This window comes from Cydia fagiglandana, chromosome Z (genome assembly GCF_963556715.1).
Source record: "Cydia fagiglandana chromosome Z, ilCydFagi1.1, whole genome shotgun sequence".
In the NCBI taxonomy this organism is placed as follows: domain Eukaryota; kingdom Metazoa; phylum Arthropoda; class Insecta; order Lepidoptera; family Tortricidae; genus Cydia; species Cydia fagiglandana.
In genome coordinates, this window is record NC_085959.1 from 25,467,455 (window position 1) to 25,489,685 (window position 22,231).

Here is a 22,231-nt window from a genome sequence, read left to right on the forward strand (position 1 = left end):
CTGTCTGATCCATGTTTCATCGACAGTTACTATTCGGGAACAAACTTCGTCTATATTATCTTCGCACAAGTCTAAAAACGCCTGGGAAGTTTCAACACGACGTTCTTTATCGAAGGCAGTAAGCATTTTCGGCACCCAACGAGCACTAACTTTACTCATGTGCAAATGTTCGTGTAAAATTTCTCCGACTCGTTCTTTACTTATACCTAGGACCTCAGCTATTTGCCAAACCTTAATTCTTCTATCTTCCAATACCAACTTTTTGACTTTGGCTACGTTTTCTTCGGTCACTACCGATATTGGCCGCCCTGAGCGGGGGTCGTCTTCGATGGATTCCCGCCCGAGTTTAAATAAGCGACTCCACTTTTTGACTGTGGCATAAGAAGGCCCAGAAGCACCGTAAATAATAGCCATTTCCTCAAAAATACACTGCGGTGATTTTTCACTTTTTGTAAGGAACTTAATTACAGCACGATGCTCAATTTTCGTAATATTCGCTGGTAATTCACACATTATGTAGTTTCTAGTTGAATATCTCGAAACAGAATAATAAAAATCTGACATATTGTTTTCTTAATAATTTATTTTTAAATGGCCTTTCTAGCGGCCAGTATCATAAACACATATACAACCTCGAAATACCTTAGGCTTATAAGTTTTCAGACGTCCCTCGTAGGTTTCAAAATTTCGTCACGATTGCTTTAGTTTTGGAGGAGAAAACAGTAGAGTACGAAACCTCTATTTTTGAGTTATTTACGCAGGATTTTTTGCTATTTTTTAGAATGATAGACATTCTTCTCCACTCCACCAACAAAGGATTTTTGAAATTCAACCCCTAGGAAGTACTTACAATATACGAAAGCTAGTTCTTTTATATATTATCTAATTATTAAAATTAGCTTGTAACGACTGCTATCGTGTCATCAAAGGCATTTGCAACAATTTCCTCCTCACAGTTGAACATACGAACGAGTACTAGTTATCTATGGGGTGACATCACAGTGCGCACATGTGGATAAAAACACACTGAATAAAAAAGCGGCCAAGTGCGAGTCGGACTCGCCCATGAAGGGTTCCGTAGCAGCAAGTAACAATAAAATTGCGATTTAATTTAATAATTGCATCACAAACATTATACAGTACCTATATAAAAATCTCGTAACGCTTTTCATCTACCGCAATAGACATGTTGACGTAAAACAAAATCTTTTAATTTATTCAATGTCTTCTGAAGCTGGATATCCGATCCAACTAGATCACCTGGTAGTAAACTAAAAACATGTCATAATGACCGGCGTATCAATATTAGACATACCAGTTATGTTTTTATTAAATAAAATGTCTTGGCTATCGCACACAACAATAGGAATAATTTGAACTGCGTTACGTAAATCAATAACTTTAAAAAAAACTGATATAGGTAGATAATAAATGTTTTGTGTATGTAATTACAAATAGAACTAGGATTAAAATTGTTGTCTGCCTATTGTAATGAAATTAAATATAATATGATTTGAAGAAAAATGAGACCAAACTGGATGGTGTTAGCGTGAACACATACTTGTATTGGCACGGTGCGTGTATTTCAGAGACAACGGTAGCGAAGCGTCTACCCGCGCTGCAGAGGACTGCGGGTGCGGCGAACCCGCCTTGCCCGGCGTCTCCGCCACTAGCAATGGCAAACACGCTGCCAACCATTGCTCGTAAGTACTTTACTGTATCCAATATTCATATTTCTCAGCCCCTGGTGACCAACAGTTCTCAAGTAACCAAAAGGCCCACTGATGCCATTTTACATTCGCTTGGTATTAAAACAAATGTTAATAGGTTTAGCCCACAGCAGCACAGGCCAGGTTTCCGCCCCGGCTATAACTATATCACTTGAGTGCAGTTTGTTCATCAGGGCCTGAAAGCTGGCCTGTTAGGGTAGTAATTCCACCTGTCTCAATTTCTTAGTCCAATGTCAGTGCGTCTCACTCTTTCATTAAAGCAAAATGTAAGACGCAATACACATTGGATAGGTGGAATACTACCCTAAGGTCTCTAAGGCATATCACACGCGGAACAAGATAACGGCCGCCTTATCCAGTTCAAGCCTACAGTCGTGTCGTATACACACAATGTCCCATCCCATTATTCAATCTTTCTGACCACTTTATTTAACCTTTGCTTGGGAATGAAGTTTTATCTGATAAATGCATTAAATATGCATAAGATTTTTGTTTTATATTTCAGTAATTTTTTATAAATACGAACCTTATGAATTAACGCTTTAAAAATCAATTACTATGTGTTTTATTATACTAGATGTTTTTTGTGATTGTGATTAGCTGTTAACACTATGGCGATTTTATAAATATAGTCAAAATTATATAAACTTTATTTTCTATGTCCTTTCTTACGCGTAAACTGTTAATGGATATACCTATTATTGTACTGCCTAAGTTTACATTGAACTAGTTATATATGCCTAAATATCAAGTTATGAAATATTTTATCACAGCATCGTCATGGGCGGAATACAGAACAACCCATCTCTGACGTTCAACGATCATGTCCGATCGGTTGACTTTGTGCTGGTGTGGGAAGCCGCTAAGGAGGACGCCTCCAGGCCCGAGGCGTACGAACAGCGCCGCATCTTCCAGGACAACCTGGAGAAGGAAGGTCTGCAGCTAGAGTCGGAAGCACCGGCGAATCTGCACGGACTCAATTTTGTTAAGGTACTAAAGTTTCATACCTATAGTAGACATATTATTATTTTTTTAGTCTGCTCTGCGATATAAATTTATCTTATATATGTACCCACCTATCAACCTTTTCTAAATAACATTTTTTTTTCCAGATCCACGCGCCACTTTCGGTTTTGAGAGATTATAGCGAAATATTAAAACTTAGAATGCCAATGAAGGTAAGTAATATACCTAATGTAGGATTACTACTTCGTCACCGTGGTAGCGCCATGTCTGGGCTGATTAACTAAAGCAATCCGTAGTAGCGTCCGCTTTCGCCTTTGCTACACGTTATATTACGTTATTGAACTACTGGGAAAATTAATCCATTAAAATTGTATGTATTATAAAAGCTTTTTTTATTAAAATAATGCTGTTTCATAAGTTACAATTATGTATTTCCCCAAATAAACATTAAAACATTTAAAATTAATCGAAAATATTTAATTGCCTCTCTTTGACATTCATTAGATGCATAATTTATATCATATCTTATATGGCACCGATACGGTTATTTACTTTATTGCATATTTCTTAAGATTTGGCGTAAGAAAGCCCAAAATGGCGTTAACTTTGCACGTGAATTTTAGTCATTGCATTTTTGTGTTCATAGCGCCCATTAGTTTCCCATTTCAGTACCTACAGCTACACCATACATGCTTATTTTTACCTTCATAGGATTCATTTTTGTTTGATCGTGGTTGTTTTAATCATTAGTGTTTATACCAAAGGTTAACAGACATCATATGAAATGTATACTGTACATCCGTAGGAATGCAGTAAGATACGAAAAGGTGGGAAGACGAATGCGATACTGAATGCTGCAATGTATATGTCTAAGGTATGCAGATGTGGAGCGCGAGCGAAGCAGGCTTGCCTAACTATAATACCTACGTGCGCTTGCCGTGGCAGAGCTTCTTGTCGTCACGTTACATATTTAACTATCATACAGGCTCCTCTCTCAATAATCTACTAAACATAAACCCCTCGATTATTGTCTGACAGCTTACATTTCTTCTTGATTCAGGTTCACAACATAGATAATGTTTTAACTTGATTGAAATTCATATAACAAATTATAATATTCCGGGTATGATTATTAATACACAGTAATACTTGCTTGTAGCTTGCATCAGTCAGGTATACTTTTGTACTAAAAATAAACTTGGCATTGCACCTAACGATTTACTCAACTATAAATTAATGCTATTACTTTCTAAAATTGTTTCCGGTCCTGTTTTCGAAACAAACATTAACATTAAAGCTCTGATTGTTTGTGTTGACTACAGTACCTATACAACTTGTGTCTAATGTTAATTTTATTTATGCGACTTGGTAATATATATTTTTAACCTTGATTACCTGAATGTGAATTTTTTTCTGTTTCATTTTCAAATTTATTTTCTGTGTACTTTTATTTCATTTCAATCTCCGCTTTCCATTCTAATGCTGGCGCATCTTACGAACTATTGCAATCGATTGCATGTTTCACATAACTTTGCTGTTATGCGTTTATTTAGGTTTTATTAATTTCTTAACCGCTTCACTACCTTTATGCATTCTTGCACAGTAAAAAGCTAAGCACACATTAACCAAAGAGTCATTAGTCAACTGAATGGTGATTGCCAGCTGCATGCACCGTAGGCATGAGAACTAAAATTTCACGAACGGTTGATAGTGGTATCGTTATTCATATATGTTTCTGAATGGCCAGTTTTCAGCGCTGAAAGATGTGTCGGAGAAGACAAATAGTTTTGTAGACCGAATAGAGGCGGGGTGGGACCGCTTCATGTCCAATATTCGCGTGGACCCTGTCAAGTTTCCTGAGCGGAAGCACCGCCTCACGGCTATATACTCAAAGGATAAGGAATATCTGTAAGTATATTTTCGTTAGCTGACGCCAAAATTCACTAATTTCATAATTACTACTACAAGTTTAAAGACAGTGAACCGTAGTAGTACCAGAACAAGGTTGATTTTAGTTTAACTATTTTATGTTCCTAATTAGCGAATTTTGGCTGTCACCTGACGATTTACATTTTATTATATAGATTTACAACAGAGTCTAGCCGAAGGTATATTTCTAGATAGCAAAAATTTGGTCAAGGATGATCGAAGAGGAAAGAGACAAGTAAAGTATTATTTTTACTGTCGCAAATTAATAATTAAATGTTAACGATTTCGTGCGCAGGCAATATCGCTTTGAGGCCCGCCCTGCCACAAAAAAGGTTTCGATGGGGTTTAAGAAGGTTTAGTGTTGACGTGTAATTGTCGGTGTGTTGGTGCAGATTCGACACGTCGGCGGAGTGCTTCTGGACGCCGTCAATCCGGTCGCGCATCGTGCAGTTCATCCTCGACCGAAAGAGGTTCTCCGAAGCAGAGAACGACGAGTTCGCCTTCGGCATCGCCCGGCTCATCACGAATGGCACTTATAGTGCGGCTTATCCACTGCACGACGTAAGTACTCTTACTGCTGATTTACACGGCGCCGAACTCTCATGCTATTTTAGTTACATTGCGGACTGTTGGTTACGTCCAATTCAACCGACCAATCAAAACCCGTCGCATCGTCTAAATGGTCCTTTATTCACTTAGGAACGACGCTGAGTTGCAATTAATATTTGTATAAGGACACTTACGCACTTGCGGCGACTGCCAGTACCTTTGTAAGTTGGCTGTGCGATTGCAATCTACTTATTACTAATGTCGAAATTGTTGTACCGGCTCGTGCAAATAAAACACACCCCTAGGGTGTTATAATTATATGTAAATGACCAGTAGGTACATCATGCATGGTTATGTTAATTAGTTATATTTTGTTAATAAATGCTTCCACCCCTTAATACACACAGGTACGTAAAATTATAGGTATTGTGGACGGATGGTAATAAATGTTTGTTGTCTGTTCCGGCAGGGCGACCTGAAGACGCCGGGATCCATGCGGCACCTACTCTATACGGAGTGGGCGAGCGTCTCCAAATGTCTCAAATATCAACCGTTAGATTATGTAAAAGACTACTTCGGCGTCAAAATAGGTATGAAAATAACGTACTTTCTGTATTAATTCAAATATTTTGCCTAGACATGCTGCAGTTGTTTAGTGTTCACAATTTTTAAATGGTTTTATTTGGTGCCAGGGTTGTACTTCGCGTGGCTCGGCTTCTACACCAACATGCTGATCCCGGCATCTCTCGTGGGACTCATTTGCTTCATATACTCGGCTACTACCGTGTACCAAAACAGTCCGAGGTATGAAGTTTACAAACGAGTGGTATTCGACTATTCACAATTACATAAAGTTATATTTATATAAATTAATTAGAAATTATTTATAAATCTTACACTTTATATATGTCGGCGGCCGATCGTAAGATCAGATCAGATCAGATGTTCCTGTGTAATGTTTTGACGATAGTCACATTAATCCATCCTATCCGGTAGGTTCGTTAGGTTGCTTCAGATGCCCGAAGGGCAAGCTGTCCAGAAATATGAGTAGGGGTTCCGTTGACTCAGGCAACGAGTCAAAGATTTTCACTCTTCACGATATGCCTAGGAATTTCACGATATGCCTGATCTTACAATCGGCCGCCGACATATACATTAAAGTGACCGTAATTTGTATAGTGATATATGACGGCCATGCATACGTTTTCCAGCGAGCAAGTTTGCAACTACAACTCGTCGATTAAGATGTGCCCGCAGTGCGACTACTACTGCGACTACTGGGACCTGAAGACCACCTGCCTCCAGGCCCGGATCACTTATCTATTCGATAACCCTACCACTGTATTTTTTGCCATCTTCATGAGCTTTTGGGGTAAGTTACAGTTGTTTACAATTTACGAAAAGTTACAAATATTTTGCTACGATACTTTATATAAAAGTTCCGCCGCCTGCCGCTATGCGATTGAATACCGACACAATACCAAACATATATAATATAATATAAATATGTAAATGCATTCTTATCCTCATTGTTTGTGAGACGATGAGATTATAACAAGTATTATTAATTGGCAATGAATGCCCGTTTAACCCGTGTGCTTTGAAACCTTCGCAACGCTCAAGATTCCATTTTGGGAATCTTTCTCTTGCTCGGGTATGAATAATCGCACGAGCGGTGAAACAACAACTTTGCCCCCTGTAAAACATATAACTATATCTATCTCGGACAGGCATTATTCTGAAATATTTTTCTGTCATTGTTGTTGTTGAACCTCGAAAGTGAGTTGAGATGGTGAGTGCTCGTAGTTAGTGTAGTGATTGTTCTCTGGGTTGAAGCAGGGGTGCGAAACTCCTGACTTCGGTCAAACTCGGCTCCGCTCGGCTCAGCATTGCTCCGAGCAATTAATAGGGTTGGCACCACTTGACTTCCTTTTGCGTGCGTGCGTCCATATATTAGAAAGGGGCAGCATGATTCGACCCTGAACCGCTGTCAAGCTGTACTATTAATTATTCTGTGGTTGAACTAGCTATGGTTGTGTGACAGGGGCGTGTTTCCTGGAGCTGTGGAAGCGCTACTCGGCGGAGATGACGCACCGCTGGGACCTCACCGGCTTCGACGTGTACGAGGAGCACCCGCGCCCGCAGTACCTCGCAAGACTCGCGCACGTCAAGCGGACGCAGGTGCCTATCCCGTGTACTTACATATACAAACGGGCTTGTCCATTTAGTAAATCATTACGACGACCGTCTCGCTCACTCTTCTTGTCTAGTAATGTCGAAGCTTTATTATATATTTTTTTATTGCCCTGTCTGTTATTGGTTTGTACCCACAATAGTGCCAACCTAATTTCCACTGGGATTTTCCTAAAGCAACTACTATTTGTTCGACACCATTTAGAACCTAGACCTTATTGGGATAGCATATATGCCCTCCTAACGTAAACTGCAAGAATTCATATAGGAACCCACGTAGAAGCAGCACGCGTAGGAAAACACGGTTATTAATGATCATCAGTTGGCATGGACCACGTTTTAATATCAAGTGGTACGTCAAGTATGGTCGTCCTATGGGAGATGTATGCACTGTGTACGCGAGTGTAGCGTGGGGAGAGTATGAATAAGTAGTATATGATTAGTAATAGATATAGTGTTGTGGTGCAGCTGAACGTGGTGACGGGGCAGCGCGAGCCGATGGTCCCGTTCTGGCGCATGCGGCTGCCCGCCACGCTCATGTCGTTCAGCGTGGTGGCGCTGCTGGTGCTGCTGGCGCTGGCGGCGGTGCTGGGCGTCGTGCTCTACCGCATGTCGCTGCTGGGCGCCATCGCGCTGCGCCATCACGACAACGTGCTCATCACGCACAACCCCATCATGTTCACCACCGCCACCGCGGCCTTCATCAACTTGTTCCTAATATGCATTTTTAACTACGTGAGTATACTGAGTATCTACCTATATAAATCATGAAACGTATTGGTCGCCTTTTAAATAACTCTGGGGCGCCCTGGGCCTGCTGAATACGAACAACTAGCTAAGGATTAAATTTATTGCAATTGCAAATGCCGAGTGCAAAAGAAAGCGAAAAGCCCATCAGTGTTTATGTCCATTTGGGTAAATACGATGTTAAAGGTTAAGGGAAGGCACCTTTAACATCCAATTTACCCAAAAGCGCCTTTCAATATCAATATCACTCATTAGACCTGTCCAAAACTGTTTTCTATTGGCTATTGCCGATTCCTTGTCTTTAGGTGTGTATAAAGCAGTATTCCACTCGCATCATAATGTGTTCTATGGTGCCGACTGTGGTAGGTATTATGTATTTACGTGTGGGGGGTGATGCCGACAGATCTACCAATGCCTGGCCGAGTGGCTGACGGAGAAGGAGCTGCTGCGCACGCAGACGGAGTTCGACGACTCGCTGACGCTCAAGATCTACCTGCTGCAGTTCGTCAACTACTACGCCTCCATCTTCTACATCGCCTTCTTCAAGGGCAAGTTCATCGGCCGCCCCGGCGCTTACAACCGCTTCTTCGGACAGAGACAGGAGGAGGTCACTTTCATCCACTACTCATTTTACTTTAAATTATACCCAAACAGACCCTGATAAACAGGGTATGTCTTTAGTAAACTTAATAGTAAAACCGAATGAAACTATGTCGTAGGTACTAGATATGCAACGATTAAAAATAATCTGTAATTGTACGCCCCTGTTGGGGTTTCGGTCTGACACGCACTTGTACAAATTATTTATTAGAGATACTGTACGTATTGATGCTGAAGTTTAGATAGGTTTAATCCAGTGTATTCACTCTTGAAGCAATATCGCTGATTCCATGCGAGTGAATTTACCCCGTTCCCTTGGTTTCCCATAAAGTTTTAAGTCATAATGAATGTTTGTCATATTATCTTTAGTCATAAATCTGAAACCGTTAACTTTCAGGATTTTCGCAAGGTTATTCTATAGATAAACCTATCTATTGCCATAAAACAAACCTAACCTAACCAGGTTAGGTTTGTTTTATGGCAATCCTGAAAAGTTACGCGTTTCTGAGAAAACCAATTATGTCCAACGAAAATTCGGACAATCGAAAAATTCATTATGACTTAAAACTATTTGGGAAACAATAGAGACCCGAATTTATTATTTTTAAAATGTGTGGCATATCAATATGTACTAAACTGTTAAGGATAAAAGGTTCAATGTAGCAAGTAATAATTGTGTTGTGGTTGCGATTGGACAGTGCTCGCCCGGCGGCTGCCTGCTGGAGCTGTCCATCCAGCTGGCCATCATCATGGTGGGCAAGCAGTTCATCAACACGGTCGTCGAGATGCTCATGCCCTACTTGCTCAAGTGGTGGTACATCATACGCACCATCGGGAGGAAAAACCGGTATGTATCCCCATAGGGTTATGAGGGAGGGAGGTTAGAGTGTGCACTCCAAACATAGATAAAAACCCATTCATAATAAGTTTAAGATAAGTAAATATTTTAAGCAAGTTTAAAAGTTATTAATTTTAGGATTAAGTTTTAACACACCTCCCATACAACTTATTATCACTAAGTAAGGAAAACCATGTAAAAGTATGGAGTGAGCACTATAAGTAGTTTTTATATTTCTTTAAACATATGAGATTGGAATCTTAAATAAGTTGTTCAAATAAACGGATGGCCACGGACTTGCGCTTGCGACATGACTTATTGTCCTGGAATCTAACTGTAAATAATTCCCTTTTAGCTTCGCCGCTGTCGGGTAATAAAATAATATTTTACGTTTAATAAAACAAGACACATAAAACTAACTCTAAAACGATCAATAATATTTAACCAAATGTCGTTTGTTTTCGTTTTCAGGATTAAAAGTCCATTGCAGTGGGTGAAAGATTTCAAACTAGTCGATTTCGGCAACATGGGTCTTTTTCCCGAATATTTAGAAATGGGTAAGTGACTTTAATATATTTTTACAATTAATTCTCTTTGCTCCGTAAACGAGCAGCGGGTTGGGGCCCGAACAAAGTGACAGTTAACGCCAATAGAAATTTAAATATTACCTATTATATGGAAATGGTAACGTAATTATTCGTTCCCAGCATAGTACGACAGCATACTGATATTTTTGTAATTTTAAGTGAAAATGCCCCGATACGTAAAAAACGGTAACGATTATCATGTTGGCTAGCGCTCCCTGGGCAGTAAGTACGTAAATGTTTACGGTATCTCGTGGCGTGCGTAGTGTTGCAGTACGGTTTCGTGACGATCTTCGTGGCGGCGTTCCCGCTAGCGCCGCTGTTCGCGCTCATCAACAACGTGCTGGAGATGCGGCTGGACGCCAAGAAGTTCCTCTCGTGCTACCGGCGGCCCGTGCCGCAGCGCGTCAACGACATCGGCGTCTGGTACCGCATCCTCGACTCCATCGGGAAACTTAGCATCATCACTAACGTGAGCACACTTTTTTTCTACATAAAAAAAATATATATATATATATAAGGTGGTGTAATCTACACCAGTTTTTTTCTCTACACGTTATTGGATCCGCTTTCTCTAATAACAGGCTAGTTTCCTAATCACTAATAACCAGTCAAATCATCACGTCAAAATAATTTGTTACTATGAATTAGTTTGAGAAAAGTAACCTGTGACCTATACAATGTATTAACCCTTTATAGGATAGGATTTATGGTTAATTTTAAAATAATTGAAAGCGCGATAACATTTTTTATATTGTACCTATTGTCAGTGATTTTAGTGAGTAAATTTAATAACTTCATACTGCTGTGAAATAAATGTTGTATGATAACTAGGAAATAAGCGTATCTTTTAATACACATACTTCTTAATAGTCATGTGGCAAGTAACTCAATTAGGTCTCATTTAGACGGTGCGAGAACTCGCATGCGAGTTTCATTACATTGCGTTATTTGATCAGGCTCAATTGACGTAACCTGGTCTGCAATGTAACTAAAATCGCATGCGAGTTCGCGCGCCATCTAAATGAGCCCTTAAGATCGGTTTTCCTAGGATAGCGGTGCCGTCATATAGCGGCCGTCTCCATACTGAATAATACGGCTAAATATGGATGTCGTATTAAGTATTTGGCCGCTATATGACGGCACCGCTATCCTAGGAAACTCTAATTTATTAGGATATGAATCAATAAAGACACTATTTAATATGTGCAGGGTTTCATAATCGCGTTCACGTCGGACTTCATCCCCCGGCTGGTGTACCAGTTCGCGAACGAGGGCTCGCTGGACAACTACGTGAACCACACGCTGGCCGACTTCGACGTCACCGTGCTCGAGCACGTGCCGCCCAACGCCAGGAACAGCTACAACGAGACCACCTGCAGGTAAACGAACTCCACGATGCTAACATCTATCTCTCTACTATCTCTATACTTATTCGGCCAGCCGAACTATAGGTACCTACATTTCGGATTTTCAGGTGCGCATTCTGATGGTTTGACCTGTTTCCTAATAGGAAACGTTCGCGCGGACTCATTTCTAGGTTCGAAATGAGTGCGCGTGCAAGTCAGTGGAATGATAAAATTGTTTTAAAATAATAAACAAGCACGATTATGACCGTGTCTGATTCTTAAATCCAATTTGTTTACTTCGAAATCAAGCAAAGCAAGAAAAAAAGATGTTTTGTGGTTAATTAGTGGCGCGGGCTTGTGGCGTGTAGGTAGGTACTGACGCTATTGTAATTGTGCAGCTTCCCGGGCTACTGGCACTCGGGCGACGACCACAACTACCAGCGCAGCAACCTCTACTGGCACAACATGGGCGCTAGACTCGCATTTATCGTCGTTTTTGAGGTAAACACTTATATACGAACCTACTGTAGTTAAATTTTGCAATTTTTAATATTTCATAATAAATAATTCTTAAATTCTACAATTATTAGAATCATTGATCAATCTTCGTCTCTTTATCTACCAAATGTGTAAATGAATGGTGATGGATGATAATTCATAAGCTTATTGTTTTTCTTTCGTTACTAAATTAATTATACAATGTTTACGCGTCTAAATACTGTAAATAGTTCTTGTAACATTAAGGAGTACAAGTTTCTAAGCGGTGCTGAAAGTAATCTGAGCACATATTGAGTCTGGGCACTCTGGACATATCATTTTGGACACCTATCCGGATTGCCTATTAACATTGAGCATTAGCAACGATGTATCACAAAAATTTGTTTGGCACGCAGAACGTGGTGGCGCTGGTGATGATAATAGTGCGGTGGGCGATCCCGGACATGTCGGGCGACTTGCGCGACCGCATCCGGCGCGAGGCCTACGTCATCAACAGCTTCATCCTGGACGAGACGCGCGCGCGCTCGCTGCCGGGCCGCACGCGCTCCACCGCCTCCGCCTCCGCGCCCGCGCCCGTCACCCCGCCCGCGTCCGCGCCCGCGCAAGGCGACGCGTGCGCCAGACCCCAAGGTCACCTCCCGCTCGACACGCCCGTTTAGTTAACACGCGGTCACGGTATCGTATCTGGCTGGATGCTTTTTATATTATATGTTATTATTACTAACACGGTTTACGTTCACTGGTTTATAAATACTTGTAACATAAAATGGATATTGTTTTAATTATAAAAGGGGACGAAGAGCTGAGACATACGTCGTCACTCGCAGAGAAAAGTAAAGTAACCCGTGCATTAAACTTCCATATCGAATTGCATAAACCGCATTTTTTAAACTGTTTGCTAATGAATTTAATTAGATTTTTATAAACCTCAGTGAACATAAACTATTAAAAGACTGTGTTGTTTGTGCTAGATGCTACTAGAATTTAATTGGACGCCTATTGTTACACACTCCTAAAATCCAAGAAACATTAGATAACAACACACGTTACTGTTGTACGCAACGGATGAGGGATTGCGTTTTTATTGGCATTTCTTAATTTAATACCTTTTTCAAAATTAGATACATTACGTTACGGTGCTCGCACTTTAAGTGTCCTAATCAATTTTCAGAAGATACCAACCACATTCACTGAAGTCATTATGCTGATTTTCTACCTTAATAAAGATACGCATATGACTTCGCTACCTCGGCTCTAACCCTACACCTCTGACCCGATAAAATTTAAATCCCTCTTAAATTATAGGTGGGTATCCCAATGTAAACCTCGACGGGACACATTTTCCATAGACAATTTTATACCATCAGCGGCTATAGCACGGTCGCATTTTTATCGCTTATTGTAACCATGCCTGTCACGTTTTAACAAGTATGTAAGTGAAAAAGTGACGGGCATAGTGATAGGCGATAAAAATGAAACCATGCTACGCCCGCTGATGTTTGGATATTATGATATACATGCTAAATTAAGATTTTTTTTAATCTTGCTTGAATTAAAATTCATTCGAGTGTGGGCGGGTAAAACATACAACCTTCTAATATGTTTTATTAAAACAGGTTTAGAATAGGTTTTAACTAGGACACTTAATATGCCCAACGATTACGATTAAAGTATGTATTATACATTATAACATGCCAGCTTTGTCAAATCTGCTTGGCGTTGTACATAATATTATCATGATTACTCGAAGATTTATTTATATATCATTCACATCCAATGCAGTCTCATTAAGCTAATTGCGATAGCGCCCAACTAAATGAGTTCACATGTTCTGAGGATGTTATTCGCAAGTAGCTTACATGTTATTATTACTAAGGCTGGCTTCATAATGCTAATGATTTGGTTTAAAGTAGTAACAGGTTCGAGATTTTGGAGTGAGTAGTTCTGCCGTGAGTGAGTTTTCCAAGTTTTATGAAATAACTGCATGTTTGGGATGATGTGTGGTTCAATTTACGAATTAAGACCACGAATTATTCATTATACTAATTTAATATTATATGGGACTTGAAATTGCAATAAACCATCGCTATTTTAGCTAACATGCACGATTACCACAAAACTTATTCGACAAGGGATTCAGAATCGCACACTTGCAGAAGGAGGTCTTGAGCCGCGTATACACTTATGCAACCTTGTCTAAGCAAATGTAAATGTGCCCTTATTTGAGACCTCAAGCCGACCACTGACTAACATGCCGCCAGACGATATCGGCCTGTCAGTTAGAACAAAAATTTGACAGTTCCGAACAACTGACCGGCCGATACCGTCCGGCGGACTGTTAGTCAGTGGTCGGCTTAACATTCATTGCTTGTATTAGATTAATCAATTCGGGAGCATATTTTTTTCTTAGGTTTCACACATCTTATACAATCAACGAATCTTTGTTGAGTCCATAGACTATATTATGTAGTTTTTTTCAAACTCGAAGGGTGGGCTGGCACATGTCGAAAAGTGACTATAGGGTCCAGGCAAAAAAGATAACTGCACCCCATCGCCAGGAAGGTTCTGGGATTATGCTGAGCAACTTTTATTATGGGACCGACCCCGAAATTATATAATCAAAAAAATAGATATGTCTGATATGACCACATAAGTCCCGAATAATGTTTGAATACTTTGCATTAAGTAAAGTCGCCATCAGAACCTAAATATCTGAACACGCCTCTATTGTCAAGGCGGTAGAGGGCGTGTATAGATATTTTTGAGCACCATGGCCGCTCGGATATCTCTGATGGCGGCAGTACTTCACCTGGAGGTTGCTTGTCTATCCATAAGTAAATATTCTTAACATCTTTAGTTTGGTCTGGGTGGTATTAATATTTAAGTATACATTATGGAATGGAGCTTGGTGTTCAGTAACCAATGGAAGATTTTTATGGGGTTCTATCTACTACTAAATCTACTCTTTTATACACCGTGTTTTTTTTTTAATTTCCGTTAATTTCAAGGGTGCATTCCTGAACTTAAATCAAGTAACTTTCACAAAGACACCGATATTCTAATTAACTCCATTTCGGAGATAGTCAAATTTTTTTTTCCTATAAGGCCTCTACAAGCGTGTACACTTGCCTTAGGGCCGGTTTACATATTGATTAGTGTTTAGAATGAGTTCATACATTTGCTAATTTGCACTAAACTTAAGTACAATCTCGGTCGATCGATGTTCGAGATGATATTGATATGTCACATATTTCAATTGTTTGATTGAGTTAAATGTAATGCCCATGTTAAAACAACGCTATATGCTTCATTTAATTACTATTTAAACTTATTTTTTTTGATAAAATGCAAAAAAAAATTTTTTTTTATGAACTGTGCTATTTAGTTCTCTTAAACGTACTTAACCATATCCCGAAGTTAACGGAATTCAATAAAAACACAGTGTATTGTACGACAGACAGCCAGTTCAATTTGAAATACTTGATTGGATGTTATCCCAACAGTTTTAAGCTGGTAGACAACCAGTTATCTCAGGCGGTTGGGCAGTCAGTAGTTTTGTGGGGGTTTTCTGGTGGAAGGACGTTATATTATGATACAATATTTATTGTTAAGGTGGATGTCTAGGGATGGGATGCCGATTATCAGCCAAAAGATGGCGTCACTGTGCACGAATTGTGGATTTTCACTATTTCTCCCAAAATACAAAGTTTCATAAGATGTGCTGATATGTGCGAAAACTATAAAAAATACTACATCCAAATCGAGACATGTTCAACTCAACATTGTCTCATTTCGTTATTACCGGAATCCAACTGCAAAATATTGCAATTTCTTGCATTCACGCACACTTACGTACTTAAAGTCACCTTAAAGTCAGTGTCAAATGTCAGCAGATTCGTAATGTTACAGTAAAGTAACCTAGAGGGCGCAGCGGATGAAATGTTTATTGTTGAAAAAAGATTGGAAATTAAATAATAAATTCTTGTTTGAGCAACGATTAAGAATTACAAGGCATTCAGAAGCAACTAATGTTTTCGACCATCAACTGTCATGTGCTCGTGGCACCCGTAGCCTCTATTTTGAAAAAAATCAGATTGTAGCTAAGATACATGGTTCAAACCCCGACAATGCCAGTTTTTTTTTATTTTATAATTTTAGCATTCTCTTTTGAATTATTTTAAGCGTATAATATTCTTGGAAACTAAACTTACGTGAGTAAAATATTTTCAGTATTTTAACTATTTTTTAATAATATTATGGGAAGATTTATAAAAGTATTTTTATTTTCCGGTTTTCAAAGGATATAAATAATGATTAAAATAATTAAAAAAAAGTCATGCATGAGGCTAATTAAGATCGCAGAATAGGTACATAAGAAGTCAACTATCGACGAAGTATAGCTGGTCAAGCAGATCTTGTCAGTAGAAAAAGGCGGCAAATTTGAAAAATGTAGGCGCGAAGGGATATCGTTCATAGAACATTTGGATTTCGCGCCTTTTTAGGGTTCCGTACCCAAAGGGTAAAACGGGACCCTATTACTAAGACTTCGCTGTCCGTCCGTCCGTCCGTCCGTCCGTCTGTCACCAGGCTGTATCTCACGAACCGTGATAGCTAGACAGTTGAAATTTTCACAGATGATGTATTTCTGTTGCCGCTATAACAACAAATACTAAAAACAGAATAAAATAAAGATTTAAATGGGGCTCCCATACAACAAACGTGATTTTTGACCAAAGTTAAGCAACGTCGGGAGTGGTCAGTACTTGGATGGGTGACCGTTTTTTTTTGCTTTTTTTTTGTTTTTTTTTGCATTATGGTACGGAACCCTTCGTGCGCGAGTCCGACTCGCACTTGCCCGGTTTTTTTACTGACAAGATTTGCTTGACCAGGTATAAAATAAGTTTCCAAAATTTTATTGAAATGATATACCTACATGAAATAATCAAATACAACACATTTACTTAAAATAACTTTTAAAATAAGGCATATAAAATTTCCAAAAAGATGAAACAAAATAAATAAATAAATACAAAAAGAAATGAGTCTTTGTTCGTGGTTTGAACCCTGTCATGCTGTTCAACTTGTTAGACTTATACTCAGTAGCTAAAAGCCACTAGACCATTTGACCATAGTAGACCCGGGCGAAAAATGCCTTCTTATTTAAGTAACCCATTACTGTCAAAAATATCAAGTTTGAATTGATTTGAAATATAATTTTTCATTGTCGAGTTATTGACATCCAAACGTTGCGAGCATGTTGTACTTTAAACCATTTGGCAACGTCGCACGGGGAATTCTTCTGAAAATGTATGTCCTTTTATATTTTGATATTTATGGATATATGAGGATTCTTCTACTTATGTTGCAAATTGATTAAATTATCGAGAGAAAAATGCTAATGCAAAGAAAACAAGAAATATCCGTTTCATTTCTCATGCTATTGATTCGGTTAAATTGTGTTCTAATGTATGGGGAAGACAAACTAATTATAGCCAGCCTTTTATGAATGTAGTATGATACCATAGGGTATGGTGCTTTACGCACACTAGCGTCCCTTCCCCTCCCCCTGACGCAACCCCCCCTTTTTGCATGAAATATGTCCCGGTTCACAGGTTTTTACATTTTTTGAGGAAAGAATATATTTTAGGAAAAAAGTGTCAATGAAAGAAATAATCCTTTAAATTCTTAATAAAAGGTCATATTGATTTTTTTACATGATGCACATTCATGTATTAGCTTGTTAAAATTCGAAATAACATAGTTTTTACTTAGGATTCGAAACTCATTTATTATACACGGTGTAACACGAGGAAACCGAATAATTTTGACAGCGTATTCCTGATCATATTTAGAGACAAAAATGTCCTATAAACTTTTTTGAAATGCGGCTAGTTTCAGAGTTAATACCAATTTAAAAAAATAAAACAAGTTTTTAATGTTATATAGTTCAAAACGCCTTTTTGATGGCGATGTTTTTACTATGGGATTTAGTCTAAATATCCTTATTGATATGTCAAAAAGTGACAATTAAGTAACACGTTGCAAAAACTATGTTTTACGAAAAAAAAGTAAAAATCGATGTTAACTGACAAGTTTACCAATAACATTTACTTTTTATGTACCTACATACATATATATTCAAAAAATTAAAAAATGGCGGCCAAGTGCGAGTCGGACTCGCGTTCCAAGGATTCCGTATATTACACAATTTTTAACAATGTATTTTTTATTTTATTTATTTAGATATTTAATTCAGGGAACAAGGCCCATATTACAAATACCTTACAGACTAACATACATATGTATGTTATAAACTTAAAACTAAACATTATTTATGCGAAACGTGAGTGAAATCTTTAAAAAATCCGTAGGAGTCGGATCAAAAACTGTAATTAAGTCCGACTCACGCTTGACTGTACATTTCTAATAGGTTTTCCTGTCATCTATAGGTATAGACCTATTTAATGTATTTTTTCAAAATTTTAAACCTAGTAGTTTCGGAAATAAAGGGAGAGGAGGGAATAGTCAAATTTTGCCTATTTTCTTGAATAACTTCTAAACTGTTTATTCGAAAATTATAAAAAATATATATTTGAGATCCTTGCAATAAGCTCTTTCATTTGATATGTAACATGATATAGTTTGAAATTTTTTATTTTTTTATTTTTTCTTTTACCCCCCAAAAGTGGCCCCCATGTTTAAAATTCATTTGTTTACAAACTTACATATGTGTACCAGATTTCAACTTGATTGGTCCAGTGGTTCCGGAGAAAATCGGCTGTGACAGACGGACAGACAGACAGACGCACGAGTGATCCTATAAGGGTTCCGTTTTTTCCTTTTGAGGTACGGAACCCTAAAAACAATAAAAAAAATTGTTTTCGGCGAAATTGACCTAAACTCATACAAACATTTTTTCCTTCTTTTAATTTGACCTCAGAAATAAAATCTTTCGCATTTCTTGAGGACACCTTGTATAATAAGTGTTATAAAATGAATATAACCTTCAAAATACAAAATACAAAATCGTTTATTTGTCCAACATAGGTATGAATAGTACATAAGTACAGATCTTATAGTATTACTGTTGTATCACTATGTTGTGCCATAAGGCGTACAATTATTTGTCATTAATGGACTGTGACTACATGCTGTGCACAGTTACCATTAATTATAGTCTAACAAAAATTCGCTTACACTATAATATGTTTTGTCAACTAAATATTTAAAAACTTTACTTTTAAAACTTGTCATATCCTCTAAATTTCTTAATTCATTCGGTATTTTATTAAAAATTTGTGGGGCCATTCCAAATATACTTTTCCTATATAATGCTGTTTTGGAAGGCATTGAATTTATTTTGTTCCAAAGACGTTTACTCTTAAACTGTTGAAATAAGTGGGGATTACTTTTAACAAAAATTACAATTTCGAAAATATACAAACAAGGTAGAGTTAATAGTCCTAATTTTTTAAAATATGGTTTACATGAACCCAGTTGCTGAATTCCACACAATGATCTAATGCATCTTTTTTGCGCTTTAAACGCTACTTCTCTGTCAACTGAGTTTGCCCAAAATATAATGCCATACCTTAGTGTTGATGTTACATAGGCTTGATATGCCGTCAAAACAACTGGTTCACTAACAATCTTTCTTAAATTATATAAAACATATACCATAACCTTTTTCACTAAGAATTTAATAAGGAACTATTTCTTTCATTGACACTTTTATCCTAAAATGTATACATGAGGTCAAAAAAAAGGAAAAGATGTAATATGTGTTTAGGTCAATTTCGCCAAAAAAAAAATTTTGTTTGGTTTTTTTTTTTAATTTTATGAATGAATTTGTATATAAAAATTAAATGCTATTGGTAAAATTGTCACTTAAAATGGTTTTTTTCTTCGTAAAACTTAGTTTTTGCAAAGTGTTACTTGTCACTTTTTGACATATCAATAAGGATATTTAGACTAAATCCCATAGTAGCAACATCGCCATCAAAAAGGCGTTTTGAACTATGTAACAATAGAAACTTGTTTTTTTTATTGGTATTAACTCTGAAACTAGGCGAATTTCAAAAAAGTTTATAGGACATTTTTGTCTCTAAATGTGATCAGGAATACGCTGTTAAAATTATTCGGTTTCCTCATGTTACACCGTGTATAATAAATGAGTTTCGAACCCTAAGTAAAAACTATGTTATTTCGAATTTTGACAAGCTAATACATGAATTAGGTGCATCATATAAAAAAAATGAATATGACCTTTTTTATTAAGAATTTATTAAGGATTATTTCTTTCATTGACACTTTTTTCTTTAAATGTATACTTTCCTCAAAAAATGTAAAAAACTGTGAACCGGGACATATTTCATGCAAAAAGGGTGGGTTGCGTCAGGGGGAGGGGAAGGGACGCTAGTGTGCGTAAAGCACCATACCCTAAGGTATCATACTACATTCATAAAAGGCTGGCTATAATTAGTTTTTCAAAAAGCACAATTTGACCGAATATATGAAAGAGGGTCATTGTTGTTGTAAAAGGTGTGCAGGAAATGATACGTTTCTGCACTAGAGCAGTTTAGGTTCCAATTCCAAGTACGATTTTATTATTCTTTTTACAATAAGCAATTGAAATTTGGGCATTGTTATACAATTTCCATTCTGATATTTGACTCCCCATTCCATAAATTACTTTTGGCCAAATTGTTAATTGAAAATACCTACTCTCAAAAATACCTACTATAAAAATGTATTTAAAAAAACACAGGCATTTTACTTTCCTCGTATGCGAAATGAAAAGTAGAGTGTAAAAACTCGGGTGAAAGGCAGCATTTTTGAAAAAAAACCAGGCAAGTGCGAGTCTGACTCGCGCACGAAGGGTTCCGTACCATAATGCAAAAAAAAAAAACAAAAAAAAAAAGCAAAAAAAAAACGGTCACCCATCCAAGTACTGACCACTCCCGACGTTGCTTAACTTTGGTCAAAAATCACGTTTGTTGTATGGGAGCCCCATTTAAATCTTTATTTTATTCTGTTTTTAGTATTTGTTGTTATAGCGGCAACAGAAATACATCATCTGTGAAAATTTCAACTGTCTAGCTATCACGGTTCGTTAGATACAGCCTGGTGACAGACAGACGGACAGACGGACGGACAGCGAAGTCTTAGTAATAGGGTCCCGTTTTACCCTTTGGGTACGGAACCCTAAAAATATCATCTACTAATGTTATTGTTATGCACAAGCAGAAGATATTATAGAATCTTGTTTATTTACAAGAAGATGACATTTTTCTCCACATACCTATTTTTGAGAAAAATATAGCTAGGTATTTTAGTTTAAAAATCATTGTTACAATAAATATAGGCTTTTCCAGAGAACATTTACCGAAACGAAAGCAGAATTCACAAGGGTTTTCGGTGGACGACCGTAACGCGAATGATTGTTTGGACTGACCTTTCTATAAATATATAAATGTATTTTATTGTGTAATACTCATAATAATAATTAAGTTATATTAAATCTGGGAATGAAATTATATCAGAAAGGAGATTCTTAAATGAGTAGGTATACTCGTAACATGCTTTGTGCATTAAATATACCTCCCTCTATTGAGTGAAAATAAAACAAAATACACAGGTAATCTGTGTTGCGGTTTTAAAGTGCCATCTGTTACACCTTTGACAAATTAAAAATGATTACTTGTCAAATGAAGTCGCCATGTTAGAATTACACCGATACTATAAGCATCACTCACACAAACAAGCAATGAGGCAAAATTTTACCAATATTCAAAGGCTTTTTTCTTAATAATTTTAATCAAAATCTAGTATTTTTTTTACGTTAAGCGAAGACAGAAATATATATACTACCCAAACATTACATATACAAGTGAAGAAACCCTATATACAAGGAGCTAGGGTGCCAAGAAAGTTGTATGAAAATCGAGCAAGGAGAACCACCTATCAAATATACCTAAATCAGTCGCAAGCAGCCAAATTTTCGATCAGTCTAAATAACAATGATAATATACCTCTATACACTAATACACTTAAAATATGTAATAACTGTGTTAACTGAGCAAACACGTTGGTTTTTGTATTTGTATGTGTAAACTTAGAAAGAAACATAAAATTTTATTTTACGCAAGCAGGGTTTTTTGAACACTTGCCTTAGGATTTACCTAAATAAATAAACTTGCTTTTTACAATAGCTTAGTACACCGCTTCAAGCATTTTCAAACATTCACA

At 37.5% G+C, this 22,231-nt stretch overlaps 1 protein-coding gene across 4 annotated transcripts in view; it reads left to right on the forward strand.

Moving 5' to 3' along the window:
• LOC134678081 (anoctamin-1-like) overlaps positions 1-22,231 on the forward strand; it is a 39,060-nt gene that overhangs the window by 11,034 nt on the left and 5,795 nt on the right. For 3 of the 4 annotated variants that reach the window (XM_063536526.1, XM_063536525.1, XM_063536528.1), the window contains 18 exons: positions 1,590-1,703; positions 2,504-2,720; positions 2,843-2,908; positions 3,502-3,570; positions 4,444-4,604; positions 5,018-5,186; positions 5,644-5,764; positions 5,867-5,978; positions 6,386-6,546; positions 7,219-7,355; positions 7,836-8,102; positions 8,518-8,721; positions 9,413-9,561; positions 10,024-10,109; positions 10,403-10,608; positions 11,349-11,518; positions 11,884-11,986; positions 12,379-12,658. In XM_063536526.1, the coding sequence (XP_063392596.1) occupies positions 1,590-1,703; positions 2,504-2,720; positions 2,843-2,908; positions 3,502-3,570; positions 4,444-4,604; positions 5,018-5,186; positions 5,644-5,764; positions 5,867-5,978; positions 6,386-6,546; positions 7,219-7,355; positions 7,836-8,102; positions 8,518-8,721; positions 9,413-9,561; positions 10,024-10,109; positions 10,403-10,608; positions 11,349-11,518; positions 11,884-11,986; positions 12,379-12,642 (2,776 nt within the window). In that variant the 3' untranslated portion in view covers positions 12,643-12,658. The remainder of the gene's footprint in view (positions 1-1,589; positions 1,704-2,503; positions 2,721-2,842; positions 2,909-3,501; positions 3,571-4,443; positions 4,605-5,017; positions 5,187-5,643; positions 5,765-5,866; positions 5,979-6,385; positions 6,547-7,218; positions 7,356-7,835; positions 8,103-8,517; positions 8,722-9,412; positions 9,562-10,023; positions 10,110-10,402; positions 10,609-11,348; positions 11,519-11,883; positions 11,987-12,378; positions 12,659-22,231) is intronic. The other variant, XM_063536527.1, reaches the window with a different exon arrangement.